At 36.5% G+C, this 22,073-nt stretch overlaps 1 protein-coding gene across 2 annotated transcripts in view; it reads left to right on the forward strand.

Moving 5' to 3' along the window:
* col5a1 (procollagen, type V, alpha 1) overlaps positions 1 to 22,073 on the forward strand; it is an 84,386-nt gene that overhangs the window by 14,497 nt on the left and 47,816 nt on the right. For both annotated transcript variants that reach the window (XM_058415303.1, XM_058415304.1), the window contains exons 2-6: positions 7,049 to 7,216; positions 11,764 to 11,977; positions 13,599 to 13,761; positions 18,286 to 18,417; positions 21,779 to 21,910. In XM_058415303.1, the coding sequence (XP_058271286.1) occupies positions 7,049 to 7,216; positions 11,764 to 11,977; positions 13,599 to 13,761; positions 18,286 to 18,417; positions 21,779 to 21,910 (809 nt within the window). The remainder of the gene's footprint in view (positions 1 to 7,048; positions 7,217 to 11,763; positions 11,978 to 13,598; positions 13,762 to 18,285; positions 18,418 to 21,778; positions 21,911 to 22,073) is intronic.

Here is a 22,073-nt window from a genome sequence, read left to right on the forward strand (position 1 = left end):
AAATGTAATGATGTTAGCATGTGAATCTGCATCTGCTGAATTTGCAAAGAATAACCATTTTCAACACATTCCACTGTACTGAGAAAAAAATGGAAACATATTAATGGCGTATAAGGGCATATGTTGCATTAACTTCGGAAAAAAACTAATTTTTGTTCATTTTTAGTCAGTGTTTCACTAAACAGGTGGAGGAAAATGTTGCTCCTGCACTACAGATGAACTGGATAAAGAGTTTGTGTTGCCTGCAATTATGTGGGCTAAGGGAGGGGGTGCCGTTGTGGAAGTCTATCTAGCACAAAAAGCTGGTAATGAAAGCCAGTCCTTCATTTTATGTGGAAAGCTGTAGAGGAGAAAAAGAAAGAGAGAGAGAGACAGAGACAGAGACACGGACAGGCAGAAAGAGATGATGATATTTATATTTAAGTTAATGTTTTTAACAGATTTGTTGATAGAACATATTTTTAAAAAAAGTCATAATGGAGGGTTGTGGAGTTAGTGAGGACTGCAGGGACTCCTGATAAGAGTGCAGCATTTCCACAGACATTACACTCTGGATGCAAGAACTACAGTGCTCCAGTATCTATTATACTGGTGTAATATTTATTCAGTTTTTTTTTTTTTTGCTTTTGTCTTTCAAAAAGCATAATAATGTCCTGAAAGTAGAAAGGAAATTCATGTTTAACCAGTTTTGTTTTTGGTAGTCGTGCATACTGTACATTTAACATCAGTCAGCAGTAAGTATTTGTATAGTTTATGCATTAATCAATTAATTATTAATACTATTGCATTTGTTTATTGCATTCTGATTTTCTTTATGAATGGAGACATGCTTAAGAAATTCACTGATTCTTTACTGAAAGTTATTGTTACAGTTTCTCAGCAAGTCATCAAGAAATGTTTAGTAAATGTTTAGTATGTTTAGGTTTGCCAGTAAGAATAATTCATAGCTCTAAGATAAAATAAAGCCCTGAGTTTCTTTACATTCAGGTTTCCCTGTGTGTAAGTTCAAAATTCAGAAAGCTAAGTGGTTTTGTGTCTATTGTGTGTGTGTGTGTGTGTGTGTGTGTCTGTGTCTGTGTCTGTGTGTCGTAGTAAGACAAATTAATTCATGTCAACCAGAAAAATTAACTGCTTCTGTCCACACACACACACACACACACACATTTACCTTTGGTATTTATGGAGGGAAATACAGAGCTGTATAAATGTTGTCACAGTAAACCAGTACGGCTGTTTTTACACTCCTCTGTGGCCCCTTTTTAAGAGGGTAAACACACACATGCACGCACACACACCAAGTGCAAATACATCAGCGTAATAAGACAAGACTTTTACCTGAACTGCACTTTGTGGTTTAGCACTCATTAAGGCCCTCTTTGGGTGTGTGTGTGTGTGTATGCTGGGAGGCTTTAGATGTTGTATGAACATGCTGATACATCTTACTTAACCACAGCAAGCTGTAAAAGATAAAAAGATAAAATATATCAAATGATTTACATATGCGCACACTTCTAGTTCTAGATATAAAAAACATAGTGTGTTACAAGCATCAATGTTCGCCTACACTTTAATTATCCAGGAAAATAAAAATGTACTCAGCATGTTCACTCATCTCATCTATATCAGCCAAGAATTCTGCCATGTTTCTGCAGCCAAATTGTGTTTCTGTAGTTTCCAATCATTATCATTCAAGAATAATGTTATTTTTGATAACCAAATCATATAGACTTTCTTTAATTTATTTTACGTTTTATCCAACTACTCTATTTGGCAAACTAGTCTATAAACCTAGTTTGGCTTGTATGTTAGGTCAAAGATCAACAATTAGCTATCATGCAAACTGCACATTGAAATGAACTCAAACATTGTAATTGTGTTAAGTACAATAAACGATGTTGTGCATGATGGTTTGATGATATAAAAATGAACTAAACATCACATAGCAAGAAAGCAGCAGCCATTTTGATCGCTTTAAAAATTTATTTGTTAAACAGTTGAAATATGTGGGTGTTTGGTGGTGTAGCAAGTAACAGGATCTCTTCTATCCTGAGCTTAGATTACAGTATGTAACATTTCCTCCCTGTAAGAAACCAGTCCAGTAGATGTATTGGCTACAGTAAACTGGCCTTAGATGATTATTTGTGTGTGCTTAGCTACCTGCAACTCATATCTGTGCCCAGCATTCCTGACATAGTCTCCAGATCCACTGTTCAGTTTTTTTTGTTAGTGTTACTTCTGAATAGATTGCAACACCGTATCGATTTCCATGACAGGTCTTAAGTTCTTATATCGCTGTTGCTGTGCCCACATTTGGAGAAAAAAAAACACACCAAACATGTTGGTAAATGATAGAATGATAGACACTGCAACAATTATTTCATTAAAACTGCTTTGCAAACCTGAAGGCTGGTTATCCCATAACTACATGTAAAACAATGCAAAAAAATCAATGTATTATACATATATTACATCCTAAATGAGAGATGCAAAGAAGTCTTGGTTAGACAGGTGCAGGAGGTTTATTGAATTTTGTAAGAGTGAAGTCATAAGATCTTTGATAGTTCTGCTCATTCCATTGGCTGTCCAGTTTATTTAATGCTTGATGACCTCATTGTCAAGATAATTATGACTTTTCCGGAAACCTGTTGTGATGGTTTTATTAACATCATAAAATGTATGTAGTTTTACTGAGCCATTCACCCTTCCACTTCAGTATATAAGTGTGTATATTATGTGTGTGTGTGTGTGAGTGAGTATGTCTGTGTGCATCCAAGACACACACATATTAAAGTAGAATTTTGTTAAATATGTATTAAAAACATACTTCGAATGTGGCTATGTATTTAAACAGAAATAGAGATCAATGGCTTTGTGAATTGTGTGTGGGTGTGTGTGTGTGATTGTGTGTGTGTGTGTGTGTGTGTGGTTGCTCTGATGTGTGTCACCTTGTGGGAGCTGGCATGATGTCTTGTGGGTGCTGGATAACCCTAACCCTCTCATGGTCACTTGTCTGACTTTATTTATGTGTGTGTCTGTGTGTGTGTGTGTCTGAAACCACATGTAAATGAGGGCTTTGTCCTTGTCCTTTCTCAAGATTTAAATATGTGGAATATATTGAACTAAATGATATGGTGGTGGTTAGTGAAATGACAGTAACTAATCTAAGATTTACAATTAAAGGGACTTTCCAACATAACAGAACACTCTAAGAATATTTAGAGACCTTAACGGTTCTTAACTTTGTCGTGTTTGTTTTTTGTCATGTTGTGCAGAATTACATACAACAATATTATGTCTCTTCATGGATGTTAACCTTATTCATTCATTCATTCCATCTCCTGTAACTACATTATCTTGGTCAGGGTCATAGTGGATCTGTTGATAAAAACACTGGGCATGAATACACCCTGAATGGGAAACCAATCCTATCCACCTATATCTAAATATGATGATTCATGGAATGACTCAAGTCAAGAGTGTTTTCTGCAGCAGAGCTCTCTAACATTTACATAAAGTTTCTTATTTCTAAAAGGTTGCTTTTAAATAATGTTAATAAAAAAACACAATTGCACAATTTTTCATATGCATTCTTGCATTCAATTTTCCCCACAGATACAAACCTAACAAGTTAATTAACTAAATGGAGAGTTATCAGAGCTCACTTCACACTGTACCTATGAGCCAGCCTGTGAGAAAGGATAAGGTTCACCTGGCTCTAACTTTCACCTGATTATAGGAGTGAGTGTTATAACAAAGAGATTATATCATGATGCTCAAAGGCAGTTCTAAATATTGGTTTAGTCACAAACTGCGGCAAAATTGTATAGTAGTTTATTGAAAAGTCCAAAAATGTATTTTTTTATTGTGTTTATTTTTATATGTTTAAATACATAACAAATGAAAATACATGACAAAAAAGATTTTTTAAATTCTAAAATATATCAAAATATATTGTGATATCCAAAAGAACTTTCTAGTTTATCACAAACATATTGATATTTTATCCTGATGTCAGTCGACCCTACCTGGCTATATAAAATTCAGAGAAATAATGTTTCATTATTCACTATTTAATATGAACTAATCACTAATCTCTCTCTCTCTCTCTCTCCTTATTTTATTTTTGTACTTTTTTGTACTTGTATTTTTCTACTTCTATGTAAATAAGAGTTAATAAAGGTAAGGAGAATTAAGAGCATCTCACAAAGGTGGCTGCAGTGACCTTTTTGAAATGCTGCTTGGAGTCTTTAGGTGTGTGTTTAAAACGAACCAGCTGGTGGTGTGTAACAGTTAGGGAAAGTGTTTTTGTGTGTGTAGGTGTGTGTGTTTATCAGTACAGAGATGGATTACTTTAAAAAGCTTGTCACAAAGCAGTCATTAAGTGTGTGTGGTCTGGATACCTGAAACCCTCAGGGAAGAGTGAATGCGACAGAGTGAGTGAGAAAGACCCTGAAAAACTGTGCTGGTTCACTCACAGCTCCAGCTATCCATCACAGTGACATGACTGTTAATGTAACTCGTAATCCATATAGGCATGTACAAACCATGGTTTTAACACAGTGGGAGTTAATTAAACCCTACAGGAGGGAATTAAGTATGCTAAAGGGTTAATTTAACACAGCAGCATATAATTCAAGCACATGCTTAGTACAGTACTCCCTGTTGCCTCATTATGGAACATTTCAACTTGATGGGGCATTTTTGGGGAATTATATGTGGGTTGTGTAATAAGGGTCATTTTAACTATTTTTAACATTTTTGATGTGGCCTTTCTTGCCTGATTGTTTGATATCACCTGGAACTGGCCAATCACTGATAGGCAATGTTGCACAATAACAGGCCTCATTCTACTCACTGTATTGGAACCTTTATTTGCCTGTCCAATTAGTGCAGGAAAGGCTGGAGAAAAGAGATGTATGACATATTTTGTTTAATGTGCTAAACCTGGCTCAACTAGCAACAGCCGGTTTTGTATATAATGCAGTACAATGAAAATGAGTACCATGCATGTTGTTCAGAGTTGTGCAAACAGTGTTGCTAGTGGCATGGGCAGAAATTGGGTTACTTTTGAAATGCTAGTACAGGTTATTTTTTATACTTTCTAAAGGGTTTGCCAAGGGTGATGTATAAGAATTCGAGTGGTCCGAGCATTGACCTCCACCCCACTTAGCACCTATGGGATGAATTGGAACACTAAATTTAAGATGGAGTCCACATAATTTTACATTAACCAGCACATTGGTGATGCAGTCGACAATATGAAAATGAAATACAGTTTAATTACAGCAAAGATTATAATGCATTTAGCAGCCTTTTCATTACAAACAATTTGTAATCAAATTGCTTTTTTTCTGCTGAATTATTGGCACAGACATGAGTTTTTGTTTAATAAAGACTTCATTTATTACCACTTCAAATCATCTTTGCATCTCCACCACAATTTGCACTTCACACAGAGTGAGTTAAGAAGGGAGTCCTAGGTGCAGTTTTGCATGAGGAGCTACAGTAAAACTTTCAAATTCAAAAAGAATATGATTTTTTTTTGGCCACATTGAGCTGTGTTTTGTGCTGCAGCTCCAAATATATGTAGCTCTAGCACTTTTACTATCTCTGTTTTATCACTATATCCCTATCTTATCTTTCAGGTCATTTTGTGTTACATTTTGTCTAATAAATGCTGTAGAATACATTAAAAGTAAGGATGCAGTAATGTATGATACGGAGCATCACGTTGCAAAAAATGGAATATTGTGTATTGTGGAAATTAACATAATGGAAATATGTTGTTGCCCAGTTTGAACACCAGAGGTCCCAATCTACACATCCCAAGGAGTTAAAATATACAGAGGGCACACTCATCTGCCCTTGTGAAGTGACATACATTATAGGTTATATGGTTAAACAGCCATGGTACTACCATTTAATTGAGCTCAAACAACATCAGCCCCGTTCCGCTGCAATCTACAGATCACGAGAAAGAGGCTGCAGGGGGCATTTTAGCTGACTTTGGAGCTCTAGTTCTATTTAAAGAATAGAGGTGCTGTTATGTTGTTATGTGTCATGTTTCAGTCGTGTGATCACATGCATGTCTTTTCTCAGCATTGTGTTTATAATAGCCTGGAGCCATATCTGAGGTCGACACAGTTTAGACAGGTTTAAATGTGAGACAATTTAAAGGAATTTCTCCATTGTAATTTTAACTTTACAATAGAGGAAATAGCTGTCCATGTACAAATTTGTGTGTAGGTGTATACATTTAAAGTTATTGCTGTATAAGCACACAGTATGATGTTAAAAAACTGCATGTCATTATAAAATAGAAGAAGAAGAAGGTAGGAAATTAATGTTTTTAATGTTTTGAAAGTTCTAGAAATAACAAAAACCTGTCTTGCTCTAAATCTTTCCTCTCATTATGAATGCAAAGTTCTGTGAATATGCATATACGTGAAAATGCCCCATGCCCTCCTGCAATCAGATAGCCAGCTGGTCCATTAACTAGCCAACATTTTTCACAGGTCAACACAGACTGGGTATTGGCGTTTTAGTTTTCCTCGTCGATATTCTTTTAGATATGCCACAAAAGGCTGAAACTATTAGCACAGTGATCATTTTAAACTTAAGCAGCAAGTCAGCTATCTTAGTGTACACATTCAATAGCAACCATTTGTCACTACACTACTTAGCTCATAATATTTTTAAGTCAGAGAACATTGAGAACATATTCAGCCCCACCACTTAATCTGTTTTTTTTTTTAACGTTTCGTAGAGACTGATAAACTCTTTGTAGAAAAAGATGAGTAGAAAGAACCATTCATACTGACTTAGTTTTAAGACATTTCTGACTAACCTTTGGTTCGAGGACCCATCATTGCTGCATCTATTTCTGTGTTAGTTTTTTCTCTCTGTGGGAAAAATCTGGAGATGGAGAACTAAGAGTCAGACCCATATTTAAGCAAAACAGAGACGCTTGTGTATTTTTATGTAAATTATGACTTTCTTGAACATGAAAGAGTAAACTGTTTATATTTGTGTGTGTTTCTCTCTACAGTTGATCCAGCTGACCTTCTGAAGATTTTAGATTTTCCAAGTTTGCCTGACGGCGTAACGAAAACTACAGGCTTCTGCACACACAGGAAGTCGTCGAAAGGGCCTGATGTAGCCTACAGAGTAACCAAAGATGCTCAGCTCAGTGCTCCTACCAAACAGCTCTACCCCTGTGAGTGGACACATACATATTCATATTTGCACACATTCATGAACATCTACGCACTCCACACTCACTTGTGTGTGAGAAACTAAAAATGTTCAACAAGGGAGGCAGATGACTGATGAACAGCTGATATTAGATGGAAATAAGTTAATTATTAGTGACACTGATTGCTAAAAATAATTAGCCATTAAACATAATGTCATTGAGTATTAAACAAATGTGCTTGTGTTCTTAATTCAAGCACTGGAAAAGAGATAGAGAAAGAAGAGTGAAACCACACTTTCAGAACTTTCTGCTGATGTGGCAAACACAAACACTCTTTTTATCCAACCCCCTTTAAGTTTCAGTCTTTCATGTGGGGTTTGTGTGTGTGTGTGTGTGTGTGCCTGTGTGTGTGTGTGTGTGCGTGTGTGTGTGTGTGTGTGTGTTTGTGTGTGTGAGTGTGTGTGTGTGTGTGCGTGTGTTCGGAGGATGGGGGGGTCATAAGGGTGATGCATGTGCAAGCCCCTTTTATTGCTTATAGCCCACCAGTAGAACAGTGAGCCATAAAACTGCCCCAGACTCTCAATTTAGCAGGAATGCACCTGAGACAATCCCAAGAATTTGAATGAGGGGGAAGGGGCAAGAGAGAGAGAGAGAAGAAGGGAATGAACGAGTGAGACTGAAAAAGGCAGAGAGGCTGAGAAGAGAAGAAGAGGGGAGACAGAGAGGCTGTTCAGCTCAGTTTAGAGTGTCTGGTTTCTGTGTGTGTGTGTGTGTGTGTGTGTGTGTATGTGTGTGTTCCGACAGCAGCACTCAACTATGGGATTACGTACTAATGTTTTCCACAGACAAACTGAGGTCATTCTGTCACTCTTTCATTCTTTTTTTTCACTTTATATAGACATGCTTTCTGTCTTTTCCACAGAGACTTACACATGCAGGGACACAACTTATAATGCTGAAATAAATTGACAGCATTCTTGCCTCAAGTGAAACATAGACACCAGGCAGACGGACAAACTGTGATGGAAAAGTTTAGGTGTTTAATCAGAAGTGAAGCTTGTGGAAGAAGTGATTTAGCAGCTGGTTAATCCTTCTTTTAGCCCCTTAAGAGCTTTTTTAGCCTCCATTAGAAAAGAGAGCTTTAAGATGCTTTTTTAATGCATTAGAATGACATTTTAAAAAAAGAAACCTGATTCATTCTCAAAGCAAAAATTATAACACACAAAAAGTTGTAGAAATGAATTTTAAGTTGTAAAAATGAAAATCTGAAGTTTCCTTGTAAGACTTTTTATTAGTCTATTTATTTTAATAGCCCAAAATCTCATTTAGTTTGACCATAATCCAAATGAAGCAAACGGCATGCATAATCCCAAAATAAACGTTCCAAAGGAACACATTATTCCCAGTCCATGTCTAAATGCAGAAGTCCAAACACTGCTCTACAGTCAGAGTTTTAAAATAGAAAGCACACCCTGCCACTGTTACCACTATCTCTGGGTAAAAAGCTAGCTATATGCTGATTTTAGGGTTTTGTACACTGCCAGGTATGAAGGTATTTTTACTCAACATTTTTTTACTGACATTTATAACCATTTCTTAAACCTTGACCAAAAAGTTTTATGCACCCTGTACTATGCATAAGCAGTGCATGTGCACTCTTGACCAAAACAGTGCTATAACCTGCACTGCTAATGCATAGTGCAGGGTGCATAAACCTTTTTGGTCAAGGTGTTATTTTGTACTACTAAATTGACAAAATATCACACTTTGTGAACAAACGAAGAGGTTTACTGGTCAGTTAATTGCACAAACTAAGCAATTCCTTTTAGATTTTATGTGCAAAATGAAATCAGGACTTCTGCCTGATTTACAAGCTTGTGTTATTCACTTAATTAAGCCTTTACCTCTAAGAATTTATTTGCATGCTCATTATTTCTTTAGTCTGAACAGTGTATGTAAAGCTAGCAAATAAACAAAAATATTGATTCCTGTAGTTGCAGACATACAGTTATAAGACAGAGCATGTTTTATTAGAATATTTCAATAAACGAGCTGAATTCACCATCTCTACATATAATCCTGTTCTAAATGAACTCACAATGCACCATAACCTTGTTCATCCTCATTTTCTGCACAATTATCCTAGTCTCCCTTCTTTAAATCTATAATCACACATTTTATGCATTTAGGTCATTGAATAAATATTAATCCTGACTTTGACCATGTTCTAGTTTTTTCACCAACACAGCACTTTGGTTTTCTGGAAGATGCCTAAAATACCTAAAAAGAGAACAGAGAGCCACAAGGTCCAGACAAACAAAATTCCTCCTATTTTAATGGACTACAGACCTACACACTAACAGATCACTCTAAGCTACCACTGTAGTTTACTGTAACCACAGACTTAAAAAAAAAAAAAAAAAGAAAAAAAGAAAAGAAAAATGACTGAGAGCTGATAAGATTCTGGTAAGATACAGTGAGCCAAAACTAAACAACAAAACAAAACCTGTGTGTCTGAGTCAGTACTGCACTGCATGTCACAATCGCAGTACAGAACTCGGTACATGCACACACACACACACACACACACACACACATACATACATACACATACATACAAGCATCCTCCAAAGTAAGAAAAAAAACTAATTTGAAGATAAGACAAAAATGCAAGCGTTTTCTGTTACGAGAACAAGCTGTGTGATTTTAGAGAAGTAAACTGAGAGACTGAAGGAGGAGAGGAATGAGGGATAATGAGAAATCCAGACTCTCCACATGGACCTAGAACTCCTTCACCCTCCCCCTTTCTCTCTCTCTCTCTCTCTTTCTCTCTCTCTCTCTCTCTCTCTCTCTCTCGCTCGCTCTCTCTCTCTCTCTCTCTCTCTCTCTCTTGCTCGCTCTCTCTCTCTCTCTCTCTCTCTCGCTCTCTCTCTCTCCCTCTCCTGTCTCATTTTCTCTCCCAGTCTTGTTGGAACTGTAAGCTCTACATCTGTAAATAAAGGACTGTACAACTTTTTTATAATTTTCATGTGTGTGTGTGTGTGTGTGTGTCTGCATGATGACAGCAAAACTAACTTCCTGTTTAACAAGCTTAAAATTTCCCAGAGGTCTTAGCGGCATCTGTTTGGCAAAAGTGTGTGTGTGCGTGTGTGTGTGTGTGTGTGTGTTTTACAGAGGAAAATTCTAAAACTGCAGTCATGTCTGGTTTTCTCTTTAAAGAGTCAGACTGCTTCATTCCACCCTACGTTCTTTTGGGCAAGTGTTTGTCTGGTTTCAGTTCTATTGCCTTCTGTTCACTGAGCGCCAATCTGGTTTATTTCATCATTTTTTCATTGTTACTTCATACAAAAACACAATCTTTCACTATTTCTCATACACATTCTCTCTCTTCCTAACACTTTTCCTCTCCATCTCACTGTCTTTGCAGACAAAGCACAATAATAAATTGACTTATGGGAACGTGCAGTTTTCTCATCCCCCTCTTTCTCAGTTACTGTTGAGGAAACTGAGTTTCCCTCAGCCAAGAACAGTTTATCTATGTTCTTTTCACAACATTGTTTCTATTCACTATGTAGTTTCAAACAGAATTATTTTATTAATGAATATTAAATCTATGTAATATCTAATCATGGTCAATTTCCACTTCAAAATTTAGACTTTTTGGACCACATTTTCCCTACCACCAAATATGAGCAATATTGGCTTTTCAAATCTAGAAAACCTGATATCAATTATAATTTCTAAATAAAATTAACTATTTTAAGTAGAAAAGACGAAAAAATAAACCATAGAAAACATTCTTATGAGTTAGCTGTCAGAAAAGAGAATCATTATTCCAGTAAGTTGTTTAATTTTTACTTATCCATACCAAACACTGAAAGAACCATACATGTTCCTGGTATACATTATAGCAGCTATAAACAATCATTCTATCACCAGAAAACCTCTGTTTTTATTAAGTTTTTAAGACAAAGCACATTTAATATCAGACAATCCTCTTCTTTGACCTCACTTCGACTCCCTCCATAAAATCCTCCTTAAATAAAACCTCACATACCATCAACTAAATGTTTTCCTTGCTTTTTAAATCTTTTATTTGGACCTTGATCAAGTGGAGCATCTGCCACACATGTCCCTGTGAATTGTCCTATAAAATGATAATGTGTTACTATAACACATTACTATAAAAAAATGTGTTACTATAGCACATTACTATAAAAAGTTTAGATTATAACTACTGTCAGAGACATGCTGAAATTAATCAACAGTCTCTGACCAATCAGATTCAAGAATTCAACAGCACTGTGGAATAGTTGCTATAGTATGTAGACAAAAGAAATGATTAAGATTGAGATGAGAGTCACTGATGAGACAGAAGTATAAAGGATTAAATAGGTGAGATAAATGCCCAGTTAGGCAGGTGGTTAGTCAAGCATTGAGACAGAGCACTATAAAAACTCATAGATGGCATAGGACAAGAATCATTCCTAAATGTGGCATTTATTTTTGGATTTTTGATTAATAATTTGGCGTTTACATTTTATTTTACTGTTTTTCCTTGCCTTCAGCTTCCGTTTTTCCAGAAGACTTCTCCATTGTGGCGACTGTGCGGCCCAATAAGGGCAGCCAGGCATTCCTGCTCTCCATCTATAATGAGCAGGGCATGCAGCAGCTGGGTATTGAGGTGGGCCGCTCACCTGTCTTCCTCTATGAGGACCACCTGGGCAAGCCAGGCCCTGAGGACTACCCTCTCTTCAGAGGAGTAAACCTAGCTGACGGAAAGTAAGACACATACGCACACATGCACCATACAAACTCACGTACACTGTTACAAATCTTCATACTGTATCTATACATACAAACAAGCACATATTTTGACAATTACGCATGTAAAGACTACAGACATAGAGACTTCCACAAGTATGTGTGTGACAATATAGGGAAATGCTTACGATTAGATTTCCATCTCATTCAAATTTTTAAAACTAGGTTCTCCTGGACTGCTTGATTCTAAAATTCTTTTAGAATTTAAAAGAAATTTAAAAAGGAAACATTTGTTTGTTTGTTCCTCCAATGACTCAGATTAAGTCTCGTCTGAATTCCTCTGTGTAAAAAAAACAAATAGTCTCACGATTATATATTTAATATTGGCCCCAAATGACATGCCGTGCTATTTGTGAGTGTATTTACAGCTGAAAACACACGTGCATACTGATGTGTTCGATTTCACTTAACTCCTAACTCTACACACTTACCTCAGATTATAGCACTGAGTCAACCAAACTTTTCCTTTTGCTTTGTCCCACAGTGCATTTAGTGAACAGTATTCCCATAAAATAGTGCATCTGCTGTACTATGACTTGTTTATGTTTGTGGTCTGTTTGCTCTGATTGACAGTATTTAGACATGCTCAAAATCTTGTGTTAATTTGTATTTAGGTTTTATGTTTGTGTGAATTTTGAATATAAAATGAACAGTTGTTCAAACTGAATGTTGTGTTCTGAACAAGAGAATTTGATGAATAGCATTTATTTTACCCATAAACCATGTAAAGATTTATTAACATTAATATTTATTTATCTGTCATAATTTTAAAGAGCATCTCCAAAGGCAAGCATTAAGCAGTGGCCTGACCAGGCTCTTATAAAATCCACCTGTGAAAAAGCCTGGAGAATTAAGGAGGATGCAATTTCAGTAATGAAATCTGACCTTTTTGAATTAAATTGAATAATATGTAAGAATATGTAGAGTTTATGGAACATGACATAGCGTGACTGTGTGTGGGAGGTGATTATTCTTCAGACTAACCACGCCAAGTATCAAATAGAAGATATACTAAATGAATGATGTGTGATATGACCCTAAATACACAAAACATCTATTATTCCATCTATAAGTCCATGTGCTGCATAATAAACAATTTCTTTACTGTAACGGTTTTATTACAAAGAAAAATGCAGATTTGTTTATTGGTTGGAATAGTGACATTCACGACTCGTGCACACAAACTGCACACACACATCCATTGACCTCAAACACTTTAACTTATAGACACACACTTCACCTTCACTACACACAAAACACATATAGAAAACATTAACACAACCTATGGGCACAAATAAAAACACACATACACATAAACACACAAAGCTTGGATTTATTTTTGTAGTAATTTTTTTGTACTGACATACACTTAGTACAAGCTTTTAGCTCTTTTAATTTTTGGAAATAAAGGCAATTTTTCTCATGTCCAGCCAATAAAACTCCTGCAGAACCTCCCAGAACCTCAGAAAACACACACAGACACATTGAGTGTTTTTTTACCCATTCATTTTGAGTTAATGCTCAAATACTGCTTATACTGGAGATGGCCTTTTATTTATGTGTATGTATGTGCGTGTAGGTGGCACCGAGTGGCGATCAGCGTCCATAAGCAGAGTGTTACACTGATTGTGGACTGTAAGAAGCAGACGACACGCAAGTTGGCACGAAGCCCAAACCCAGTAATTGACACTAAAGGCATTGTGGTGTTTGGTACACGCATTCTGGATGAAGAAGTGTTTGAGGTAAGAAAATCTACACACACACACATTCAAACGAAAACACACATGCCAAATACTCTTAGCAAGTACGTGTGTATTTGTGTTTGCACATTTGACATGGCGTTTAGTACATAGTTGTGGAAATGTACCACACATATTTGGCTTCGCACTACCTGACACTGTGGAAGAGTGATTGCAGTTTGCATGTCGGTGTTTGTGTGTGCTTGTGAAATTGTTTCTCATAGTTTTGTTAATACATGGTTCCAATTATATTTCCCACATGAATATATTATATTCTCTCTCTCTCTCTCTCTCTCTCTCTCTCTGTGTCTGTCTCTCTGTATTATGTTTATTACCCTTACCATTAACATTTAAACATAATATAAAAGTAATAAATGGAAATAAGTGGCTCAGTGGTTTCTTATTGTTTGAGGGTGTGATTAAACTGCATCACAGTAACAGCCAAGATTAGATTTCAGATTTTTCAGATTTCTAGGTGCACTGTGAAGCTGTGCTGCCACACCCAGCCTAACACACACACACACACACACACTCATGGAAACACACAGACATGGAAAGAAATGCTTGTCTTTTTTTTTTACTCATCCACAAAAATGTCCCTGAACAATCAGCAGACTGAAGTAGCACAGAGTCACACAGTATATCATTGCGGGAGATGAGTTTTATTGCTTAATCCATGTAGTAACTCTGTTGTTGGATTATGAAAGTAACTTTTACAGTGGAGGGGGAAAACACATTATTAGAGAGAGGTGGATTGAGACAGAGAGGTGGGATAGACATAGAAAGAGTGGGAGGAGGGATAAAATGGAAAAATCTCTAAAGGTGTTCTGCATGGAAAGTTGTGGTCAGTGTGACATGTTTAGGCTTTGAACTTCAGTCTTGTTTCATGACATCATCTGGAATCTGGAGTTTTCTGTGGAAATCACATCCCCCACCCTGTGTATGTGTGTGTGTGTGTGTGTGTGTGTGTGCACACGTATACATGTGGTTTTAAGTACTGGGTCTAGACGAGGCATGTGGAGTGAGAGTGGTGTCTTTATAGAAATATATATTGTGATTGGAGCTTCCATGGATTTGACACATCCCACAGCTGCTTGATCAGATCAAAGTCAACACCTTGGACTTTTTGTCATGTTCCTTAAACTATTCGTGAACAATTTGTGCAGTGTGTCAGGGAGCGATATCCCTCTGGAAAAATCCACTGCAGTTAGGGAATACTGTTGCCTTGAAGAAGTGTACGTGCTCTCCAAAAATTTTTAGGTAGGTTTTGCATGTGACAGTAACATCCACATGGGGGCCAGGGCCCAAGATTTTCCCAACAGAACATTGCTCAGAGCATCAGACTGCCTTCCCTTGCCCAGGCTTGCCTACTTCAGTTGACAGTGGTCAGCATGGGAACTCTTCTATCATAACCAGCATTTTTTTCATCAATTTGTGCTACAGTAGATCTTCTGTGAGATAGGACCAAACAGGGTAGCCTTCAGTGATCCTTGTAAGCACTGCATACCAGCAACACACCGCAAGACCTACACTTTTGGAGATGCTCTGATCCAGTCATCTAACAATCAGTCAGTTAGTCACACTGACATTTGATTGTCACTTGTTCCTTCTCTCTACTTCTGCTCTTCACTTTGTGCGCTACATTTCTCTGCTCTCTATCTTTCATTTTCTCTTTTTCTGCTGTCTGTTTTTTTGCTCTGTCCATCGTCAGCAAGATGTCTCTCTACTGTACTTGGATACCGACTCCACACGTGTTCTACAAACAGACAGATGACCAGCAGACTTTCCATTGGAACCTGTTTTGGTAAACGAGTTACTGCTGAGGCCAGTCAGCACAGCTCTATTCGGTGCAGTTTATGATGCTAACTATTCAGCTCAATGTTTCCTGCTAGCTTTGATAAGCCAACTTATCAAAGCTAGCAGGAAACTGATAAGCAAGGTTGAAAGCAAGTTCTACTAAGCAATGTAAGCTTCGCAGGTCTAGTTGTATTGTATTTTTCTAGCTAAGGCTAGTCTGTTACCTTACATAAGTCTCTCATGTGTTAATGTTGTGACCTATTTGGTGGAAGTTGTAGCTCACTGGTTAAAGCATTGAACTACTAATTAGTTGATTGTGAGTTTGAAGCCGAGGACCACCATGCCCTCTCTTGCTCATTTTAAATGAAATAAACGTAAGTTGCTCTCGATATGGGTGTCTGCTAAATGCTGTAAATGTGTGACAGTTATTTGGTCTAACTGTATATTTAGTTAAATAAAAATATGCTAGGTTGTAGCATTTTTGCTCTTTCTGTCTTTTAGCTGTTTTACTGGGTTTATATAACTATATAATATTTTTGGTGCCATGTCATATTTCATGTTGTCATGAGTGCTAGAGTAATTTAGCATATGCTAACCACACACAGAAAACAATCCCAGCAGAAATAAATGTGCCACTCACCACCACTTTGCCATGTTCAAAGATGACAGACAAAAGATTGGATTCAAAGATGGATAGCTGGATTTTTTTCTGCAGAAGAAGTGAATTAGAATAATTAGTTACAGATGTGGGACCAATATTGACCCAGAAGCCCCAGTGTCTTAGAGCCTGCCGTTTGCACTTTCTGCAAGCTCTTGGCAAAAATGCAAAGTTCAGCATTCCCATAATGCATCTCTGTCCGGTTGACACTGCAGGCAGGAAGTAGAACTAATCCCTAAAGACCCAGAAACCCCTGCTGTGGGGGCGGAAATGTGAGATGCAGAGAGTGCGTAGAAGTGGTAGGCATTCCTGTTACTTTTGGCAGACAGTTTAAGGTCTCCTCACACTGTGTGTGTATATGTGTGTGTGTGTGTGAGAGAGAGAGAGAGAGAGACAGAGAGACAGAGAGAGAGAGATAAGTGAGCCACAGTGTGGTTCTAAGAATGCCCAGATGTTAACAGTGGTCTGTGAGCAATTCTGCATGTATATTATGTGTGTGTGTGTGTGTGTGTGTGTGTGTGTGTGTGTGTGTGTGTGAGACAGAGCTGTCCTTTTGGAACCTGCTCTCCTTTTGGCTCACTGCAGTTTGGGTTTATGCGTTCTCCTCTGCCCCCTGGTGGACAGGATATGAATTACATATTTATATACATGTCACCTGCTCATCTCTGGTGTGTGAGGGGTATCAGGAAGTTTGGACCAATAAGATCTGTTTCTGTTTCTCCCTATCTCTCTTTCCCTGTTTTTCTCTCTCTTCTTTATTACATAGATAGATAGATAGATAGATAGATAGATAGATAGATTCAGATTTAGACAGCAAACTAGCTGACTCTTCAACAAGAGTTTATTATACATCTTAAATATGTTCAAGCAGCAGAGTGTGATTAGATGTGATTTGTTTTCTCTTATATGAATTCTACTCTACAAAAGAAATTTTGTTGCATTTAACACGAATAAAGACATAAGAAATTATAAGGTACAAATGCTAACAAATTGCCCTGCTAGCTCCTGTGCTCCATGTACACTGTGTGCTTGAGCTATCTCTGTGTTTATCGATAATACTTGAAGGTTTTCCACCAGACCCCAACCTCCAGTAAGCCTAGAGAGCCTTCTGTTCCCTGCCTCCTGCCTTCTCTCTCTCTCTCTCTCTCTCTCGCTTGCTCTCAGTGACCCTTGTAAATTTTCTTCATTAGATGATGTGTATGTGTGTATGTATGTGTGTGTGTGTACAAGTTTGTTCATGCTGGAATCTTAAAACATGTCAGTGCCTCCACTCATTTTCACAGCTGAGTATAAACTTAAGCCGGGATGTCTTCATGTGGGAGGGTTTCCAAATGTCAGCATGCCAGATTGTGTGTGTGTGTGTGTGTGTATGTGTGTGTGCAGGATTCAGTAAACTGTTATAACTGAATAATAAAGTCACACCATCAAGAGATGTGAACGCTAGTCAGCTGTGTGTATGAGAAAATTGTGTGTGTGTGTGTGTGTGTGCGTGTATGTATGTGTTTATGTGCATTTACAGGGTCATTTAGAGAGAGAGAGAGAATGCATGGTAAATCTCTATACTCCACCACAGCATTCATCAGAAATGCTCTTGGACCCCTCAGTAACATTTTTGAGTAATATGAAGTAATAGTTTGTGTGTGTGTGTGTGTGTGTGTATTTATTTTATTGAGCCACATTTCAGTGTCAGATTCAGATGGAATGAGATCTTGACCAACTGTTTCAAACCATCACTCTCCTGCACTTAATGTCCTGGGCTGGAATTATTACTTCCTGTTTCCTGTGCTAGGAGGAAGTCATACATCATTTCATTGTCGACTGTAACTATGCTAGCATTGTTGAGCATTTATTAATCGTTGACTCATGTTAAGAAAGTTAAATGCACTGTTGCTAACTATGACTGTGTCTTGTAAATCCTGTTGATGCATATTCTTGCAGAATGATACTAATGTTTTGGGAATTCATGCCAGCCGATAGTGAATGGGATTTGTTGACTGACTGTTTGTTTGTTTGTTTGTTTCACAGATTGGTATTTTGTCTAAAATGTTGCTTTTGTGTTGTTTTGTTTGCAGGGTGATATTCAGCAGCTGATGATTATAGCAGACCATCGTGCTGCATATGACTACTGTGAACATTATAGCCCAGACTGTGAGGTTCCTGCCCAGGAACAGCCACAAAACCAGGACCCCAACACTGACGAATATGTGAGTATTTTCTTCATTCAGACTTTTCACAAGCGCTTTTACAAAGTAGTAATGAAAATGCATTTGTTTTCATCAGACACACCGTCATTTGTGATGAATATGATTGTCATGCATTCTCTAAACATTCCTAACAGTCCTTAGATACAGGGACAAATATTTGAGATTTCTTTAGACATTCGACACCACATACACTTTACCTACAAATCTTCTAATTCTAATTTACTTTAGTAAACAAGTACTTGAGAGTTCTGTCCATTGTCCTTAAAAACAAGTTATCAGTGTGTCTAAAGATGGGGAGCTTTGGGACATTCGTTCCATACAGTCCAAAGAAGCCAGTTTCCTCTAAACACAGACAAATACAGATGCTTATCTGCCGTAAAGCTTTTTAAACATTAACAAATACACAAGGTTTCACTCTAAACACTCCAAGCAACTTTTTATATCCAAACTTAAAACACTGGTGGATTTTCTTTATACAGTGTGTAAACATTGACAGATGAAAGGTTTCTCTTCATACAAATTGTAAATACAATGTCCTCGTATAGTAGTAAAACTTTACCTTTTGTATGAAAGTATAGAAGATTATCTCTCCCTGACTTTTTTATTTTTATTTTTTTTATACTAAGGAGCTTCTGTGTCTTTTGAGTAGTGAGAAATCGGCATTGTATGTCTGCATTTATTTAACCAGCAATTTTACTTATAAAAACTTAATATACATTCATCAAACTAGTACAGTTACAGTTAAAATAAGTTATTTATTTTGTATTAAAATATGCACTCAAATTGATGGGTGACAAAAGAAGAAAGGATTGTCTCTATTTTGCAGTCATGGGCATTTTGCTGGCATGGTTTGGGTCCTTGTGTCTCCAAATGGGGTAAAGTCAATGCAAATAAATAATATAAGTTATTCTGACCAAACCTTTCTATCCTGCTGGGAGTGGTCTTTTCAGAATGACCCTTCCATGTCCACAGGACACCAAATAGCTTGATAAGAAAGAAAATGTCTGAATCATATAAGGATAAGGCCTTTCTGGTCACCCAATTGCAAAAAAGTCAGTGTCTCGTATTTCCCATTATAAGATTAAAATAAACCAAACCCAGTTTTAGTGATAATAATGGGAAAAGCTAAACCCTATGTGCTTTGTTAGATTATTTCCTTTACTAATCACTTTTACTTATAAGAACATACTGATGTCTATACATGTATATGCAATCACATGTATATTTTTATGTTTTGATGTGTCCCTCTGAGATTCTTGTTATGTTATCTGTAGAATGATTAAAATAATAATATTTATCCAACTAATAAATCATCCACTCATTCTTGAGATACTGTGGTAAGAAGAATCACTGATTCTCACAGTACTTTCAATACCATCCTTCCAGTTTGGAGTATAATTTGAGAACATTTCAGCTATTTAGTAATAGTATGGACTTTACTGCTGCATCCATGGTGTGGGCAAAGTATTCTGTCTGAGGTGGTGATATGGATCCAAGTGCAGTTTAAGTGTATGATATTTACTGAGAGACAGTCAGAGGAATCCAGCAGCATTCATCAAGATCAAGGTCAACAAACAGGCTAGGGCCAGGTGATATTCTTTCTGCCAGTTTACAGACAAATGCATCCAAAATCAAATGTAACATGACAGTGATCAACAACACATTAACTATATAACAGGATTTTATCAAGGGAAAAATGGAAGGTTTTAATTCAATTCAATTCAGTTTATTTGTATAGTGCCTTTTACAATGGACATTGTCTCAAAGCAGCTTTACAAAAGAAGAGAAACAGAGAAAGGAGAGGGGAAACAACCCCTAAATAACTAAAAATAAAAATAAATTATTAAATTAATTTATTAAACTATTTTAAATATGGCTTATTTATTTTAGAGTGGTCAAGTCAGAGGAATCTAAAGGATGAAACCCTCACAAAACAAACAACTGAAAAAAAGTTGTGTTACAAGCCTGGAAAAGCATCACAATGCTACAGTATTGTGATGTCAGTTGGTTAATGGCTTGATTAAGCTATTGCAAGCAAGGGATATGACAACAAATATTAAGAGTTATTTACTTTTATTTACAGAGTTTTTTTTTAAACATATCTAGAAATAAATATCAGAAAACAAAAGCTGGAATTTGATCCGTCAACTCATATTCATCTCTTGATTTCAAGCACAAACGTCTTCACTGTATAGCAGAAGCACAAGAATTGTCATTGTTGTTCCAATATATTTGGAGGGGACTGTATATACCAAAACCTTGATCATTTTAAACTATGTACAATACTATACACTATACTATACAATTCTTGGCCATACCACCCACCAACATGGTTCTAGTACTGAAATCAATAAGGCATACAAGCATTTGAGTGTTCAGTTAACTTGAAATGAACATCTGGTATGAGAATAGATTAAACATGAACGATTGAGAACTGTGTGTGTATGTGTGTGTGTGTGAAAGAGAGAGATCAGAAAGGAACAGAATAGATTGTCGTGAGAATGTAGTAGAAAGAAAATATGTCTTGATTAATACGTAATGGTTAGCCCTAAGGCTAATTTTTTCAGTGAATAAACATCCCAGGCAATGACAAAGAGCAATAAATGTGCAAAACTTGTCCTCCATATACAACAAAAATATACTACAATACTTTCTTTAAAATCTTTTTACACTCCTTACACAAATTAATCCACTAAAACCCAAATTCTGTTTTTAATTTGCTTCACAGGAAAAAAATTGTGTAAATAATCAACTATTATTAAATGGAATAATGCAATAGTATGTCATATGCAGCACCCTGTCATGCAAAATCACCTTAGAAATAGGTTAGAAATGTGTATGTGCATTGATTTACCATATAGTAACTAAGAATTGTAAAGCAGTATTGTCTAAGACACAATAGTTTTAAGATATTACTTACATATTACACTAATCTAATCTAATCTAATCTAATATCTAATATCAGTTGGGCAACTCCACTTAAATATTTATGTATTCTAAATAAACATTCTAAATGTGCGGATGGACCGTATATATCACCATGAACAAAATTTAATTCATGATCAAAAATATTAATAATATATCAGTTATAAAATGATTGTTTTCGTTAATTGGGAATGTTGTGAAACTATACAGAATAGTGTGGGGAGACAATGTATTTTTCTAAATTGTTTTCAAATAAATCCATTAATCCAAATGATTATAGCTAATGAAGAATTACACATAGTTACAGATAGTTACCATGTTTTCGTTTAATTATGGTACACAAGATGATTGGATATTTAATGGAAAGAAACAAATGTTTGAACATCTGTTTAGTAAGCAGGATATAAAATTTTATTGGGACACTTTGCTGTTGCAGAACACCGAAGATGACACCTACTACTATGAGTACCCATACTATGATGACATGGATGCAGAGAAGAATGAGGATTCATCAGTCACCTCTAGAAGGGTCACAGACTCAGGATCAAGTGACACAACAAACCCAAGGGTACACATTTAGGACAATTTGTATGCTTTGCTTCAGGAATCTGATAATTATGTCATTTAATGAAACATCAATAAATGGATTATGACAGTAAAATCAGTGTAAACAACAGCATTAATAATGATAATATTTAAGAAATAATGTGATGTGTGTGTTACAAATGTAG

The sequence above is a fragment of the Hemibagrus wyckioides genome, linkage group LG18, assembly GCF_019097595.1.
Source record: "Hemibagrus wyckioides isolate EC202008001 linkage group LG18, SWU_Hwy_1.0, whole genome shotgun sequence".
NCBI lineage: Eukaryota > Metazoa > Chordata > Actinopteri > Siluriformes > Bagridae > Hemibagrus > Hemibagrus wyckioides.